Consider the following 18,895-nt stretch of genomic DNA (forward strand, 5'->3'; position numbering starts at 1 on the left):
ACAGCCCTAAGGGCTGTAAATATCGAAACCCATTAATTAATATGATTCTTTTTAAATTTAAATTATTTAGGAGTGGCTAGGAGGTGATTCAAATCTCCACGTGGAAGCTCGTAATAACATCATTTTATAACAGTTAGTTCAAAGTTTCTCAATCTTTCAAAAAAACAGACGCTAAAAGCCTATTTAGATTTGTTACGCTTTATTATTTACTGTTTAAAAATGTTGTTTTTCTAAAAAATACATAAATTCTCTGCTTTTGTAAAAAAACAACTTTTAAGTTTATAAACGGAATATGTCTAACCAAACACTTCGTAAAAATGCAAACAGGAGCAATAAAAAAGCAACCAAACATCTCCTAAATTCACATCACTGGTCAAAGCAATCATAATCGCTAACAAATCACTTATATTCTTTCATTAAACTTTATTCCATTGAAGTGGACTTAATATATTAAATATTTATGAATCACTCAGTTTATTAGGCGTTTTAACTATTTTTATAATATATTTTTAATTTCTAAAATAATATAATAGAGTTTAATTAATTGGTGGATATCTTGTGATTGATGGATCCTTTATGATTGATTGATTATAAAGTTTAACCATTAAAATTAATAATTTAATAAAATAAAATTTATTAAAAAAAGTCCGCATCAAATATTAGAAATGATCTTAAATATTTATACTGATGTTCAATAAAGTCAGTTTTAAGATGATAAAATCATTCATTCTAAAAAAATCGTTAAAGTAACACATCTTTTTATAAACCTAGTTACTATGGCCGAATTCAATAAGAATCCAACTTTGAAGGGCATCCACAAAAAAAAAAAAAAAAAAAACCTTGGGAATGCCCCTTCAAATACAATTATAATGACTGACATAATATTGTTTAAGTAATATATTAATTGAAAATTATGATTTCAATTATATACACACGCAAAAAAAAATTATATGACAATGTTAAGTGAATTATAGTACAACAAAAAAATCAAAATAATAATAAAAAAAGATTTTTTGTTTTGATGGCCACTCAGCGGCTTTCAGACGGCCTAGACACAGCTTCAAGACGATCAAAAAACAACAAGGGTCAAAAAACGCTCATGGAGTCTAGGCAGGAAAAATTGGAAGGGATTCTCAATTTTGAGCACCTAGACAGTTCAGACGGTCTTGTTCTTAAACTCTAACTAAGACACATGGGTTATTGTAACGACTTTATTGTCTCAAAAATGACTTTAACAACTAACAATGTAAATACCCTCTACTTTAGTGACTGTAATTACTTTTAACCAAAACTCAGCTAAGAAAGAAAAAATAAATACAACATATACAGATTTATATCTTTTTATTATACCTCTTCATCAGAGTCCAGCACAACTCTATCCCTCTTCATTCTCTTGCCACCAGGCTTTTCACTGTCAGAATCCTCTGCAACTAAACTATCACTTTCAGGTGATAAAACATTATCTTCGTCATTTTCAACATTGTTTTCAGATTCTTCCTGTGATCTCTCCTCCACACTAACAACATCAGCAGCAGCAGCTTCGCTGTTGTTGTGTCCTCCAGGATTTGGAATTGGAGCATCTTGTTTAATGTTATTAGGATCTAATATTTTGAAATCCCTGGAGGTGCTACGTTTTGCATACTTAAGTAAATTGACTTTGCTTACCTTGCTTAACCGGATGAGGAACTTCTCATAATCTTCTATTTGGAAGATAAGATCCGGAATGTATTTGTTCTCTCTTTTTATCTTGTTGATCATGCCTCTGGTATTAGGATTTTCTTGTTGTTTCTGCAAGTTCAGTTCAATGGCATCCATGAACAACTTTTTTTTTTTTTTACAGAAAAAGTAGGCATATAAATGATGCCAAATGCCAATGCAAGGGATAACAGATTAAAAATAGGTAAATTACATTCATGACACTTGAACGATAGCGTTATTAACATTATGACCTTTAAATTTTCATTTCTTAACATAAAAATCCTAAAAATCATTTGAACTTTAGGTTACTGTTTTATTAAAGTCCAAGTCAATAAAATTCCGTTAAAAAATTAACCAAATGATGAGAGTAAAAAGGCATTTAACCAAAATTTATGGTGACATAAAAGAAAAGAGAGTCAATCATGCAGTCAAACCTGTCCAGATTATCATTTTGTTAATTTTTTTGGCAAAAAGTATCTTGAATTCGATTATCATTCCGATCTCGGTGGATCGAGTCCTTGATATTTTATTTCAACAGATCCCTAATCATTTATATTTTGTCACGTTAGCTTTGCTTGCCAAATTAGTTAACTGTGAACATCTAATTCAGTTAAAAAATTGTTACTCGTTTTATTTGTGTCTAAAAGCGTATCTTTAACGGTTCAAAATAAGTTTTTTTTACAGTTTCTCTACAGCCGCATAAAACCTGTTTTCGAACTGTTAAAAATACAAATTTCGAATGTAAATGAAATGAATAAGGCTCTGGTAACCGAGTTTTATGTTCAAATCCGACTTTTCTGATCGTCATAGGCTTAATGTGACCAAAAATAAGAGATAAGGGATTAATGTGTTGAAATAAAAGATACTCAATCCACTAAAATCAGAATGATTAAGGGCCTCAAAATGTTTTTTTTCCTAATTTATTTTATGGATTTTTGTTGATTTGGAGCGTTAATGTAAACTTCAAGAATTTTTATATCAAGAAATAACGTTTAGGGACTCTAATGTTAGTAATTGTATTACCTTAAGACTCCATGAATATATTTTATCCGAAAAAGAACAAGTCATAATGGAGGAGATGAGGACAATACCGTTTGCATCTCTGCAATAAATTTATAAAGAGGAGCTGTAAGCTCTTTGCAGGTTGATTCAACAAGCCCCTGAAAAGTTGGACTAGGCAAAAGTTGTTTCCATCCCTTGGGAGCAATCCTCAGCCTTGAAAGTGAGCCAAATGCTTGTACAACTTTGCATTCAATCTCAGGAAGTGCTCTGCTTGTGTATCTGCATACATTTATATCATGTATAATCAAATGAAATATACCGATCACATGACACGATAATCCATTTTAACACTCCAAATACATGAAAGTGTAAGAGATGCATCGGATTAATCTATTCAGGAATTTGTTTAATTACCGTTAAGGTTCATCAGAACGAAAGATGATAATACTTTGACCACTGCCTCAGCCCTCAAGTAAAGATTATCCTCAGCTGCAAATCCAGAAGCATGTTCTCCATTCTGAGTAAAACAAATACTTTTCTGCTCCGCCAGAAAGGATGTCTTTAGTTTTTTTACTGACCAATCCATATCCACAATGACTTCTTCGATTAGTTTCAGTATGCAAGAACTGATAGCAGTACTTGTTGACTTGTTTATTATGGGGTATAGTTCAGACACCTCTGATGGCTTCTTCCGCTTCAGATCTTTTTCAGCATATCCAATGACATCTAACAGCTCCTTAGCCATGTATTGAGCCACAACTAAATCATCTGGTGCAGAGCTTAGAGAAATAGCAAGTTCGGCAACGCTTCTTGCAGCTTTCGGATCTTTTATGCCATTGCTTTTGCAGGTATGAATGCACCAGGATCCATTAAAGCTCCTCCATCTGGACGGCAGTTTATCACCAATTATGGCCATCATATCACAAACAATCTGAGAATCCCAAATAACACTTCAAATGGTATATTTTTGAATTAATAAAAGGAAAAGCATAAAAATAAATTTTGTGGTTTCGTACATTTAAAGAGACGTTTTGTGGTTTGAAAGTTTGCAAATGCAAGTATGGGGTTTGCTTCATGTGCAAAGACAAATATTTCACTAACATTGATTGTCCAAATTTACGTACATAGCAAACATTTACAACATAATTTCAGCGGTTGTTTTGTCCCCCCTCCTAACATATAAAAAAACAGAATTTTTTGATAAAATGACAAAAAGTCTTCTTGATTACTAATGATTTTTAGTGAAAATGTTTGTCTTTACAAATGGATGAAATCTCAGATCCCTATTTGCAAACTTTTAAACTACAGGGATGTCTTTGCAAATGTGCAAAACAACGAGGTTCATTTTTGTACTTATTCCTTGATAAAATTTAGCTCAAAAGAATTACTTTCTAAAATTGCATATTGAGGCATGGGATGATGCTTTTACCTCAATTTCATGAAAAAATGACTTTGCAAGAAGATCTTTGAACAGTGGCTTCAAAAATTTGACAAGAAATGACACTTTGATTCTTATCTGTTGATCATCAACCTTGGAAACGTCTTCGCATTCTTCATCCAATTCATACTCAAAGGTGCAGACTGATAATAAATCTTCAAGCAAGCCAGATGAAAGTGAATTATTCTTTGAACTAATTGTAACTAATTCCTTCAAGCATAATAAGGCTAGACGAAGATGCTCCCTTCTGTCTTCAAAATCTTTTTTTCCCTTTGTTTCTTTCTTCTGACTTGTTGTGCATTTAACACCTGAGCTAAGCAGGCAAATCAGATTCAGCAAAGGACACCCCATTTGTTTGATATCCCCATAGACTAAAGTCTTCACAGGATCTTCCTTTCTTCCCATAGGGTAGGATCTTATGTGATGAATGCATTTATTCAAGACAAAGGAAATAGTCTTGAAGCAATTCAATGTCTCCCTTGAGGACAACTGGCTATTATTCTGGGAAGCTTTGAAACCTTTAGAGCATTGATTATTGTATTGATTTGTTTCTGATCGTATTAGCTGACAGAGGCTTGAAGTTGACAAGAAAGGAATCCGTTCTTGAGGCAATTTGTTAGTAAACGTATCGAGAGCAGTAGCCAGTGGATTCCCGCGTTTGACACCAGAGCTCTTCTTTATACTTGTGTACTTTTCAAGTGAATGATGAAAGTTAACCAGCTCAAGAATTTCCTTTTCGAGATTGATCCTCTTTAAGTCTGTCGCTTTCTCAAGCTCAGAGGCAATAATATTCAAGACCACCTCAATAACTCCTGATAAAACCAATGCAAAACATTTTCTTTTCTCCTGTTCTACAGGCGAAGAACCAGAATCCTGAGTTGAACTAAGAATGTCTGATCTGACATGAAAAGATCTTTCATTCAAACATATTTAATGTTTAAGGCTTCTGAAACTCAGACAAGTTCCAATTGTATAATGTGTGATAGTGCAGGGTAGAACACAAACCTTCCAATCTTGGCTTCTTTAGGAACTCCCGAATCTTTGATAGGGACTTGGAGAATGACTCACTGGACAAATTTCTTCCTGCCTACAGGAATTAACATTAATGATGTGAGTCGACCTTCATGTCTCATCTTCCATGTCAATGAAGTGATTTTAATTTTACAAGAACAATAATCTACCTCATTCTCTTGAGTAAGGGAGAAACCAAAGCATGCCCAAGAAGAATCTGGATGATCAGCTTTATCATGCGGTTGAAGGAGTAAAATCCAAGAAACACAAGATAGAAGACAGTCTAGAGGCTCTTCAATAACAACCTTGTCACCCTCTGATTTAATACAGCTACTAATTCCAAGTTGAACGTCAGCATCCTATTAATAAACAATTTAATGCCAAGCTGAGAATTTAATTACTTGAACTCACACATTAAAACACTGGATTGCATTTAAAGTCAAAGTACAGTTTTCCTTTGCCGGCAGATTTTGAGTTTTAGAGATAGTACAAGGTCAAATATATGCAATTCCAGTCTAATAATATATGTATAAAAGCAAATCCAATATGAACTGACCAAGAACTACCTCCTTGAAAAACCTCACAAAGTGAGGCAGGAGAAAATCAAAGGCAGCTCTCCCACTTGCTGGATCCACCAAGACAAGCTTCAAAAGACCATAATACATGGCTTCCTTGACTTTTGCCTGAATAGGAATTCAAATACTGTATTTGTTCAGTCTTCAAAATAGCCAATAGGAGAAAAAGAAGGCGTGTGCATTGGCAAATAAAGATGTAACCTGCTGATAAAAACATCTCTGCAGTAGACAGCTCAACTCTTGAAAGAGACCTCCGCCATAGATGCCCAATATTTCAGCTTGCTGGCTGCTGCTTGCTTGGCTAGATGAATCTTGCAAAGCCAAAGAGCTATTGGATTGCTTTTCTGCCAGTATAACACTAATAATAGCATTTGTTGCTGCAAGGCGAACTGTCTCTTCTTGTCGAAACATGGCCTTACGAACAACCAAGATGGTGTAATCCTGTGTTTTGAGAAAACAAGGAAAATATTATTATTGAGTTGAATAAAACTAGCCAGTAGCAACTAACTAAAGATTATTTAGAACTGATTTTCTATTTACACCAATAAATCAAAAGTTGAGTCTCTCTGCTACATGATTGTTGGATGCAAACAAATATATGTACACAAAATTGTCAACAAATTTAGTGAAACTCTTAATTTTCAAAAAAAAAAATCATATTCTATCCTAGTTCAGTTACTGACACTCTACCAGGAGAAAGAATAGAAGACACAGTGAATATTTCCGTTTTTTAATGCTAACTTCCTCAATATTATTGTTTGTTTTCTTAGCTATTTTGAATAATTTAGTACAGGAGAGCATTTACCCGAAGATCACGGTTAAATTTGATGAGAGGTACTAGAGCAGCAACAAGGTAAGAAGACACATTCCCATGCATGAAAGTGAAATAATCCAATAGTTCCTTCAGACGAGAAACATGTTCTAGCATGGGGTAAGGATAACTTTTAACCAGAAAACAAAGCAGTCTGCACAAGGAGAAAGTTTAATGCCAGAGTTTTATCAAACTTAAATAAAATTAAACAATTAACAGAAATTCAGTTACCTTATAATTGGGATACTTTGTTCTGGCTTCAAAGAAAGGATGCGAAACTTGCACTGTTCAATTATCTGGGACATGTTGGCAAATTCATTATTTCTGTACATGGCATTACATTCAAGAATGCTAGCATACATTGCAAATTTATATGGATCTTTCATATTCTTCAGAAACTCAAAGGCGGACAATTTAATGAAAAAGCAGAATTTATATTTCAATTGGAGCCTGGAATATGTAAATTGCAAGTATAAAAAAGAAACAACTGATCTCTATCTGAATTACTAAAAATGTGCCAAGTACTTGTGTTCTGATTTGGGACCTTCAATCATAGACAATACTGAAGCACTCATGATGGGCACATCTCATCTAAAATCTTCTCCTATTTGAGCAACGATTTTATCTATCACAAAGGTTGTATTTCAATAGTAAAGGGACTTAATTAAATCAAAGAGAAAAAAGGTGAAAATTGATATGAATATAGCACGCTGTAATTACAAAAAATCACGCCTTCATATGTTAGTGAATAGTGCATCCACTTCGAAAGAAAAAACAAAGTAATACTAGTGCAAGATACCTTACTGTGGTTTAAGTAAACATGAGTTGATGCTTTTAAATTTTGGTATTAGATGGAGTCTTAGGAGCCTTGGCGCAACGGTAAACGTTGTTGTCGTGTGACCAAGAGGTCACGGGTTCGAGTCTTAGGAGCGGCCTCTTGCCAAATAAATTGGCAGGGGAAGGCTTGCTCCCAGTACACCTTTGTGGTGGGACCCCTCCCCGGACCCTCGCTCAGCGGGGATGTGTAGTGCGACCGGGCCGCTTTTTTTTTTTTTTATGGAGTCTTAACCAGAAAAAATACCATAGAAAATTCTGAAACCTACATAATGAAACATGATTCTAGATTTCTCATTCGAAACTGATGGAAATGTATTGCTTGTGCAGGCCATTCAAGGTGCACCGGTTCATTTGTAACCCAGCTAACCCCAGTAAATAAGAAGCATGTGCATACAGAGTAAGGTGGTGAACTCAAGCACGCATGTCCTGTGTCCTTTTCTCTTTCGCTACCAAAATGAATCTTTTGATTCATTTGGTTCTCAAGCTCAATTATTTCAATTACTGAGATGAGCCTACCCTCTCTTCTCTTTCATAATTCCTATTCTAAAAATATTGAAAACTAACCCTAATCTGAGACCGAAATATTTGGAGGACTCTTCTGACCAAACAACATATAGCATATCAAGTAAACATACTAATGAAGTTATAACAACCTCATTTCTTGACATATCATGGACTTCAAACAGTGTTTTCAGTATCTGAACACTAAGCGCTTCAACTCCCAACAGGCCATTAAAATTGCAAAGTTCTTCGTGATTTGCCCCTTCCGATGACTCTAACAATGCAAAGCTAAACTTCACAATGGAAGGAACTATGTGCTCCCTTCCGTAGTTGCTTTCATTAATCTGAAGACAAAGTAGACTTTAATAAGCAATAAAGTCGACTTCTCTAACTGTACATCAACCTGCAAACATACATGTGCAAACAGATGGGATAAAAGACAAAAGAAACTAACAGCTCTTAGTATAGCCTTCTCTGCAATTTGGACATTTAGCAGATACTCTTCCTTTAGATCATCTGGTAACCACAAACAGTTTCTGAAAGATGAAGAGAAGTTGCAAACGAAGATATTACTAGAAGGTAGAAAGAGCAGATGTTTGCAGTAAATTATAATCGCAAAGCAACAATAAGTAACAATTAACAGACACTACGAAACTGGAATTAAGGGAACTATATTGTGCAAGGTTGCTTTCTATCATATTAAGTTCATTAAACCATCACTGCAGAATGTAGGTGCAAGCAACCACTCAACTTTCCAATGTCTACGACCTAAAATGAAACATCTAAAATGATTCTCCATTCATACAAACAATTGAAATAACTCGAAATTCACCATTCGATAATAATTTGAATTGACCACATTAACAACACATGAGAATCATTCAATTCCAATGAGAAGCGTTGACAAATTATTCTACAATATACATTATTAATGTTGTATTTGGTTCCCATACCACACCTGAGCAAACATAGGCAAAAACTCATTGCACCTTACCTTGAAAACCTGTAATCGCGATAAGCTGTAAGCAATGCTGCTCTCAAAGTGCCTATGGAGTTGTCACTGAACCTCCTAACCCTTGCAACAGACAATAATATAGCTACAGTGAAATGATTAAGAGCTCTTGGATCCAATTTCACTATACCAATAACCTCCTTTGCTAAAGAAGGGTCCTGCTTCACGGCAAAATTAATATGAAGCAAAACTGTCCCTTCAACTTGCCTAAGAGTGGAGCTTGCCTTCAATCCCAACTCAAAGCCGAAAAATCTCACAATCCCTTGTATCACCTCCATCTTACTAAATCCTCTGGAAGCTAAAACTAATAACTGATATGAAACCGAAGGCAAATCCTGTAAGTCCACTCCCTTCATTCCCTTGAAAACCTTCTCCAAAAATTCCTTCGCTCTTACCTTATCAAAAAATCCCAAAAAATCTCTTGCAAGAAAAACCATCCTCACCAATAATCCTTTTGACCACGCACTCTCAATAACCCTATCCAAAATCAAGTTCACACATTCCTTCCCTTTCTCACCACACAAACATCTAAAACAACCGGGAAGAATATCGAGTATCTGTGTATCTTCAGAATCAACTAATTTTGCCAAATCAGCGACAATTGAATCAACAATAGACTCCAAATCCTTGACATGAACATAATTTAATAAAGTAACGAATAGATTGATAGTTCTGAGAGAATTACAATCGTGAGGGATCTGCAATGAAAGGAAGAGTTGAGTGTAGGCGGATAGTAGAGAGGAAAGAAGAGAAGATAAGTTAGGATTATTGGGAGAGAGAGAAATGAGAGAGAGAAGAGAGAGTGTGTACTCGGAGACGGCGGCGGAAGCAGTCGGAGAACGAGAACGGGTGTGGAGATAGGAAAGGAGAGTAGTGTGAGATGACGGAGAAAGAAAGTAAGGATGAAGGTGGCTTTGCTGGGCTAGGCTTATGATCTCTGTATCGGTTAACGACGATGATCGGTCTGGGTGTCTGCCGCTACTGCAATCGGCGGTATCGGCGGCCGTAGTCATGGATTGTTTGAATTTGAAAACCTCTGTAATGTGTTTCAGAGTAATTTTTACAAACAGGAGAGAGTGATTGCCGGTTAGAGGGATGCATTTAATTTGAGCGGGAAAGAACTTTTAGCCCCATTTAGGGGTGAGCATAGGTTCGGTTCGGTTACTAACCGAACCGAACTTTGTGTTAGTTTTATAACTGAACCGAACCGAAAAAGATTGGTAGCCGAATTTTATTTAACCGAAATTTTTGGTTCGATTTTGGTTATCGACCGAATAACCGAAAATTCATAATATTTAATTTTTTTTAATTTTTGTATATTTTTGTTTAATTTATTTTCAAATAATGCTCTTGTATAAAAGTTACAATTGAAGAAATTAAAGCCTAATGAACCAAAATTTATATATATAATGATAAAAGTATATTTTTTTAGGGGTTGCATTTTATATTTTATAAGTTATTTATATTTATAAAAATAAAATTATATTTTTTATATTTATATAATAAGTTCGGTTCGGTTATCAGTTATACCGATATATTTTTTCAGTAGCCGAATCGATAACCAATTACCAAAACTAAGCTAAAATTAAAACTGAACCGAACCAAAATGTTAAAATAACCGAACCCAACTAAAATTTCGGTTCGATTATCGGTTTGGCAATCGGTTACCGGTTATTTTGCTCAACCCAACCTATTTATATCTTCCAATCCCGAACCAGAACCACTTCTATAGTTCTAGATACCTAAATAAAGTTCATGGTCCGTGAACGTGGGCCGGTTTTGGACATAAGAAATTGAAATTAGACTTGGTTCGGTTTATATTAGTATAAAATATAGTTTTTTTTTTAATTTTTTTTTTTGCAACTACGTAAATTTAGTGATTTATGGATAAGATTTACCATTTCCGTCCTTGTTAAATTCGAAAAAGTAGACATGAAAAAAATTATAAAGATAGATGCAGTTCAACGGATTAAGAGATATGGTAAAATATATGAATTCCAACTAAAAAACATTAACAAATAAAGAAAAAAAAAGGAGGAAGAAGGAAGATAGCAGTAATCTGAAATTTGACGTCAGCGAAAAAGGAAAATCAAAGCAGCCGAAGAAAGATGAAGGACTGAGAGACTAGATCTAAATTTGTGAGGAATATGTTGATCGAATGATCCAAAAAATGGTGAGGAAAAGAGGGAATGATAGCTGGAAAGCGACGTCGAAGCTACTTATTTTTATCTTAGAATCAATATTAGAATTTTAAAAAGTGAATGCAACATTTTATCCATAATTTTCGATAACGCTATTTAATCTAATTTAATTAGTCTTTATTTATAGGTTTTTAAGTCTTTTCCTTATATAGTGTTTTACCTTTTTTACTAATTTTTATTATCATGATCTAATTATTAAATAAGTTCTCTCTTTTGTGCACATAAACTGCACATACAATGCATTTTCCATTTTTTCATATAATGTAATCATTTTGTTTTATATCCTCGACACCTTACACTCAACGAAACGTCGTATTATATGGGGGTTATCAATGTCCTTTCATTCTTTTTTTATGTTCTGCCCAAAACGTTATTTTCATCTCCACACAGTTACTATGGTCGTTTCCTCTTCCCCTTTCTCCTTCCAGCTTCCTCAAATCCACTCTCGCCATGACCCTTCCATATTATTCTTCCCTACGATCCCCCACACACGATTTCTAATCAAAGCTTTGGCGTTCAGGAGCAAAAGAATATTCACATTGGGCAATCATACACGCTATAAATTTCGAGTTCTTCTAAACTCATTGAGAGAAAAGGCAAGCTTGAACCTTCTTCTAACTTGGCAGCCTTTTCCTTCGCCTTTTCAAGTTGTAAGCTTTCATACACTTCTCAGTCTACAATCTACTGTTTTGCTCTCTTTTTATTACTATTTTGCCATTTGGCTTTAATTTCTATCTTGCCATTATATTTCTTAAAAACCCAACTTGCCCCTATTGCTAGTTGAGGTTGTTAATACTATGGGAGGGATGTTTGGTCTTTAGTCACCTATGGTTGATAAGGTATTTAAACCAAATATTTATAAGAATACTTAACTTTTTAGGATTTCTATACATTTTTTTCTTGGAAGCAGGGTTTTTATCTTAATGAGACAAGTTCCTTCTAGTTGAACTAGAGAATGGAAAATAGACGATTAAAATCAACGTTATCGTCATATATCCGATCAAAGACATACACAAAAGCATATGAATATATAGATTAAGGCCTTGTTTGATAAACCACTTAATGACTTAAATTAAAATATTAAACACTTATTTAATTTAAATGCGTTTGATAACAATTATTTCTCCACCACTTAAATTAATAAATCAAGTTAAAAAGCACTTATTTTGGTAAGTCAAAATATTTAACTTAACATTTTAAGTTAAACATTATCAACTAATATTTTTATAATAATTATATCACTCAACATTTTCAGCATTTATAATATTCAGCACTTCAAATTCAGTACTTATTTTTTCAGCACTTAACTGGATATTGACATGTGAAGATCTACACAATAGTATGGACCTTTCACTCACATCTATTAGTCATTCCCAAAAAAAACACAAAGTACACCATTATTCTTAATTTACTCTACTTTCTAAGTCATTCTTTCTTAGGTGAATCAAACTCCGTCTATCAAGCATACATTCTAGATTGAGAGACAAAATCGTATAGTTTGTTGTACTTTTCCCAAATTCTTAACTTAGACATACAGTTGGTTGAATTTCACCTCAATAAAAGCAATTTACAGGCGACAATTTAAAAGATTTACTAGAGACTAGTAGAATACCGTAATGGAGAAAAAAAAGGAACATTTATTATTGAGTCTCTTGATAAGGGTATTTTACACCTATCTTTTAGCGTGATTTACGGGTTGATTTTGGATAAAATAAATAAGTTTAATTACAAAAACAAAGTGTTTTGATAAAATAAAGAAATAAAAATAAAACTCGTACTTTCAGTTGATTTTCCGTGCTTTTGATTAGTTTAGGAAATAAAAACGTCAAGCTAACTCGGCTCGCAAGATTTGTATTTCAGGTACGAGCTAGGAGCAAAAATCTACTCAAATACGCGGGGCGTATCATCCTTTACGCGGGGGCGTGAAACATGTTGTCAGCAATAATTGCCTTATCCGCAGGCGCCATGTGGAATTGACTCAGCATACGCGGGGCGTATGCCACCCTATGCGGGGCGTATGACACATGTCGAAAATGATTGGCCTAATCCTGAAAGTCAGACTGCACTGTCTCCCTGAGTCAACTCTTCGTACGCGGGGCGTATAACCATACACGCGAGGCGTACCAGGCAATTCCTCAATGATAATAACTCAGAGACTCTTTTACGCGAGGCGTACTTCAGCTACGCACGGCGTAAAAGTTCCAATTCAAGCAATAAAACTCCAGAGACTCAAACACGCGGGGCGTACCTTAGCTACGCAGGGCGTGCTTGAGACAATAAGACACGGAATTGATCCAGATGCAGGAGATTTCTGACGGAATTTTTTTTTTACCTCTGCAGACTAAATTTAACTTTCTCCCTCCCCTGCATATTTAAACTCTCAACCGAAGTAAAACTTTTAACTCTCATTTATATTCTTTAACTTTCATTTTTATCACTCCCCTTTCATTTTCACTATCTCTCCTAACTCTCACCTACATTAATTTCTAAACTTCCGAACAAAGGCAAAGTCATTCCCAAAAACATAAAGTACACCATCATTCTTACTTTACTCTGTTTTCTAAGTCATTCTTTCTGAGGTGAATCAAACCCAGTCTACCAAACATACATTTTAGATTGAGAGACAAATACGTATAATTTGTTGTACTTTTCCTAAATTCTCAACTTAAGCATACGGGTGGTTGAATTTCACCTCATTAAAAGCAATTTACAGTCTAGTAGAATACGGTGAGAGTCTAAAACATTTACCAGAGACTAGTAGAATACCGTAATTTTCTGGAGAAAAAAAAAAAACATTTATTATTGAGTCTCTCTTTCTCGTTCCCTTTCTTCACAGAGAGAAAGAGACTGTTCTCAATCCCTCGAAACCAGACACCCAAAACAGCTTAATCTCCAAGCTAAAACGATGAGTACTGAAGAAGCGAAGAGGAGCATCAACGGCGGTCTGGTTCCCAAGCCAATCTCCGATGATCGGAAAGTCTCTCCTGCTACTGCTCCTATCGCCAAGAAAATCATCATCAAGAATGCTGACATGAAAGAAGACATGCAGAAAGAGGCCATTGATATTGCAATCGGCGTTAGCTCATCCTCACTCTTAGCTTACTTCCTTTTTTGTTTCTAATTTCACATATCTGTGCTCAATTTTTTTTTTTTTTTTTTCGTTAAATGGTTTATTTATTCTTGTTTGTAATTTAGGCCTTCGAGAAGCACAATGTAGAGAAGGATGTTGCAGAGCACATAAAGAAGGAGTTTGATAGGAGGCATGGGCCGACTTGGCATTGCATCGTTGGTCGCAATTTTGGTAACCTATTTTAGCGCTCTTTCCGTATCTGTTTTTGTTTGATTACTATTCTTTACTCTTTGCTTGGATTTGATGTTGTTTGTTACTGTACTTTTGAGTTTGCATCGATTCATGCAATGATTGTTGTTTTGGTTTGTGACTGTGTTCGTTGATTGCTGGAATTAATACATGGAAAACGAAGATCTAGGTTTAGTTAGATGGTATCCGTTTGCAACTTGTTTCCTTTCTGCTGAAAAATTAATTTCATCTTTCACTTTGCATGATCTTGTAGTTAGTTTTTCTTTGTCTTTTTGCTCTTCTTGAGCTTTTATGAGTTCGTGGAAAGTATTCCACCTCTTAACTGGTAAAATACAAATCTGGATGTAATTGACGTGGATGGGCAATAATTGGCTAATAGTTGTTAAACAAACTGAAAATTCAGAAGTTATATTATTCTTTGGAGTCTGGAGCTTATTGAGATTGCTAATAGATGGGAAATACTCAAACCCGAGGAAACTGCCAACGTTATTGGATCCCCCAAATTGGAGAAAAAGAGAAGTGTTCTATGATGTGTTAGTTAGGAAGGAAGTATGGATGTATCCAGACAAAAATGTGTCTAGATACATCCATACTTCCTCTCCGTTTCTTCCTCTATTGCACACTATGTAATTATACATGGTCTTTAACATATGAAAGTGCTTTTGTGCTGCTCAAAGTAGTCTTCTTGATGGAGGAATACTTACATGATCAACTTGATTGCTCGGCTAGTTAACTTGTTTAAAAAAACGAAAGAAGAGATAAAATAAGGTTAACCCCTTATCAGGAATGCAATGAGCTTCTGGTCTGTAACATCCACTAGGGGCTTCTATTACAATCTTTGCTGTTGGTTGGATTCAAGTATTGTTAGCTTAGAATTAGGATATTTAAATTGCCAATTTTGAGTTTAGCTTAAGCACTACATGCAGACAATATGAATCATAGACATCAACTTTGTTATCTATTTTCTAATTATTGTTAGACATAAACAGGAGTCCAGTTTTTCCTTTTTCTAGCATTTGAGATGGAACATACAATTTTATGTAGAATGGTAAATTTCCTGTAATCCTTTTCAAGGATGGGCTTGTAATTCCAAATTTGATGAAGGAAACTCTACTTGCTTTCTATTTATTTTGATCCAATAAATAGGAAGGACTTTCTTGGTAATTTTTGTGCAGCTCTACTTGTTCCCAGTGGCAATATCTAGCCATTTTCTCCAAAGGGCCAAATATTAGGAGATAAAATATTTGAAAAACCAATTCATACAAGGAAAGCATATTCTTTGTATGAAGTGGATGAGCTGAAGAGGGGGCATATACTTGATGTGTGGGTCTTGGTAGGCACACACTTATGCTGTCAACTGTCACAGGGCCAAATATTAGGCCGTTAGCCTTGTATGGCACCAAGACTTCCTCCTAGTCTGAGCCAACTAACTAATGCTGAGGGGAATTCTCCCTTATAAGGGGTTTAGCCAAGGCTCCTAATAGAGTAGTCAAACCCAACCTTAGAGTCATTATCTGAATTCCTATACCACCCTGCTATGGCTTAGTAGTAGTCTTCCAGATATGCTTTTCCCGAAATATGTCTCAGTAGCATTCTTCCATCTAGAAAGGACAAGCATCGATGCATTTCATCCATCACGCCCCTTGGACTTTTGTGTGTTTGGGCCAATTGGTTTGATGGTCCCAACTGTCTGCTTACACTCTCCACGCTTGCACAGTCAATGACCTCATCCATGTACTGTCACCCTTACATCTACCTGCTCTGCCATTTTTTGTTATTACCGGTATGGAAGGAGTGGTAGCAAGAATAATGGCTGGATAATGGAATGTGTGAGGGGAGTTTATGATGTTATCCTCTAGCTTAGTTAGAGCCATGTTCAGAGCACTTCATCTTGTTGAGAGAGTCATCAACTCACTCATTGCGTATTTCTCGCTATCCTCAATTATGCACTCCTTTAGAATAAGCAATTGGGAAGTCAGGTGCCTTCAATTCTGCTGAGGTTGAGGAACAGCTGATACATACTGTCTGTTTTGAGTGGCACACTATCGGAATTGTGCACATCTGCTGTATTCTTTGACTCCCCATGTTTGAAGAAGTTGATTTTATCGAAATGATGTACGATACAAACAGTTTTGTGACTCATTGGTGCTGTGATATTGGTTATATGTGAATAAATATGAGTTTTGAGCCTGTTTTTATAAATTGAATGATAAATGAGGGCAAACGTCATATCTGGGTCAAAATTTTAGAAGGTCAGAGTTAACATGCTAACCCATAAATGACATAAATATTTAGAATTATTGCTACATCTTCGTATATTATTAAAATGTTATCATTAACAGAGGTAGTAATATTTCATGTGATTTGCAAATACGACACTAACCTGAAAGCAATTCTTCTGGTATGAACAGGTTCATACGTGACTCATGAGACAAACCACTTCGTTTATTTCTATTTGGACCAGAAAGCAATTCTTCTATTCAAATCTGGTTGACCATATGATGAAGTTGATAAAGATAATGGTAACTTTGTTGATCATATGATGTTATAGTTAGTGGCTGTATGTATGTAATTCAAATCCATAGGCATGAGAAAAACTCTAGCCAGAGACTCTTGTGCCCTGCCCTGCTTGTATATTTTAATTTCACTCCTAAAATGTTCTGAAACTTTGGATATGAATGAATGCATTGTTTCCTGTCATCTGGATTATTGTTACATATCTTTTTGCTATTCCCTCCCAAGGTTTTTGGTGAGATTGGTTCAGTTCGGGATTTAAAAAATGTTCAAAATTGTATCTAATAAAAATCAATGGTGTAATTTGGTTCTATTCAAAAGAAAAAATTGATGATTTAATTAAATTCTGGATCTTTTTATTTAGGTGTTTAATTGATATTGTTCACGAATCTTCAAATTTTTATACTCAGCTCTAAGCTATAAAGAGAAATTTCTACAATTGTACCTAGTGAAAGTTGATGTTACAATTTGGTCCGGTCCTTCAAGAATTTTTCAGAACTTAAAAGAATTTTTCCAGTAAAAAGCAAAGTTTGTTAAATAGAAAATGCTTTCTTTACTGCTTTTAGAAAAGGAAAAAAAGCTACATTTTGGAGAAAACAATTTTTAGAGGTTGTTATTCAAATTTTTTCTAGAAATAATAATCCTAACTTTCAATTTAATCTAAAAAAAAATAACGTTAACTTTTGATTTAATTTCAAAAATAATCATAATTTTTAACTTTTATCATGCATTTACTAGCAAAAAGTAGTAACCTTTTCATTTGCTGATTTGGAGGACTCCCTTGGCATAATTAAAGGGTAAAAGCAAAATCAGGCCTTTGATTTTTATTTATTTATTTAAGTTTCTAAGCTACAAACATTTAACTCATTTAAAAAGGTTGCCTTTTATTTATTTATTTAAAAGTAACAAGGTTTATTTTGTTTTTTCTGTCATTGGATGAACTTACTTTGTTAAAGTTCATCACTATTCAATGGTGGAAAAAACTATCCAATGGTGGAAAAAACAAAGTAAAACATATTTTGTTAAAAACAAAGTAAGCATAGCCTAATCTTATTTCATTTACATCTAAAATTATATCACAGTAATTCAAATTGAAAACCTAAGGGTTTAATCACAAAATTGAATAAAAAAAAGAGTTTTAAGATGTTTATTCTAGTTAAAATAACTAAAATTTCTATATATCATTGAAAACCAGGTTATAATTATAAATAACTATGAAACTGCTTCATTTTATCGACAAACCAATCTTTTTAAATTTTCGATATATAATATTTAAAATTGATCTTTCTTAAAAATATTAGAGTTAAATTTATAATTTCGTAAGTTAGGATTAAATTTAAACCTCCTTTAAAATGTTAAGGCTCTCTTGACCAAAAAAAAAAAAAAAACTATCTTTGGCCTTTTGTATAGTCTACTAGAAATTTCCCTGCAAAATTCTATTGTTGCAGTTCCCTCCCTTCCTCCCTGCTAAGTCTGTTCCTCTTGCGTCACCCCCATATTCCTTTCATCGTCATATCCTTGAACTACTTATTTCTATATATCATTTTATTCCAAATTATGGGTTCCATAACTTTTACAAATACATGGGAATTAAAACACATACTTTTATCATTTTATAAAAAAAAAAAAAAAAAAAAAAAATTATGGTCTAAACTATACGCAGCCCCTGAATTTGTCAATTTTGGTCATTTTATCGCTTGAACTTACAGGACGACCTATTTACCCCCTCAACTATTTAAAAGTGGTATTAGCAATTCCCTATTTTCATTCTAACGGAAACAAAATGAAATTCCAACATTAGTACAAGTGTTCATGGAAGTACTGGAACCAGCCTGCATATATGTAACATCATTTGCAACTTGTTTTAGTAGTGCATAATCATATATGCAACTTTTACAAGAGAATTTGTGTACTGTCTATACTAACCCCATTTGCAGCTTGTTTTAGCAGTGCACAACCCTTTTTTATTATGATCT

General features: G+C 34.3%; 2 protein-coding genes across 2 annotated transcripts; one reads left to right on the forward strand and one right to left on the reverse strand.

The window, feature by feature from the left end:
• Positions 1–1,027: 1,027 nt before the first annotated feature.
• LOC136216871 (uncharacterized) lies at positions 1,028–9,941 on the reverse strand. Its single transcript, XM_066003418.1, is given in 14 exon segments — positions 1,028–1,788; positions 2,790–2,923; positions 2,926–2,979; positions 3,115–3,631; positions 4,130–5,031; positions 5,144–5,225; positions 5,320–5,508; positions 5,716–5,832; positions 5,926–6,165; positions 6,530–6,689; positions 6,767–6,831; positions 8,026–8,217; positions 8,328–8,409; positions 8,868–9,941. Coding segments are annotated over 14 exon segments (4,209 nt in total). The 5' UTR covers positions 9,899–9,941; the 3' UTR covers positions 1,028–1,344.
• A 3,942-nt stretch (positions 9,942–13,883) lies between these two features.
• Positions 13,884–17,105, forward strand: LOC136219980 (uncharacterized). Its single transcript, XM_066007609.1, has 3 exons — positions 13,884–14,162; positions 14,282–14,387; positions 16,817–17,105. The coding sequence occupies exons 1-3, from the start codon at positions 13,992–13,994 to the stop codon at positions 16,897–16,899; spliced, it is 360 nt and encodes a 119-aa protein (XP_065863681.1). The 5' UTR covers positions 13,884–13,991; the 3' UTR covers positions 16,900–17,105.
• The last annotated feature ends 1,790 nt before the right edge of the window (positions 17,106–18,895 follow it).

This window comes from Euphorbia lathyris, chromosome 2, assembly GCF_963576675.1.
Source record: "Euphorbia lathyris chromosome 2, ddEupLath1.1, whole genome shotgun sequence".
NCBI classification, from domain to species: Eukaryota; Viridiplantae; Streptophyta; class Magnoliopsida; order Malpighiales; family Euphorbiaceae; genus Euphorbia; species Euphorbia lathyris.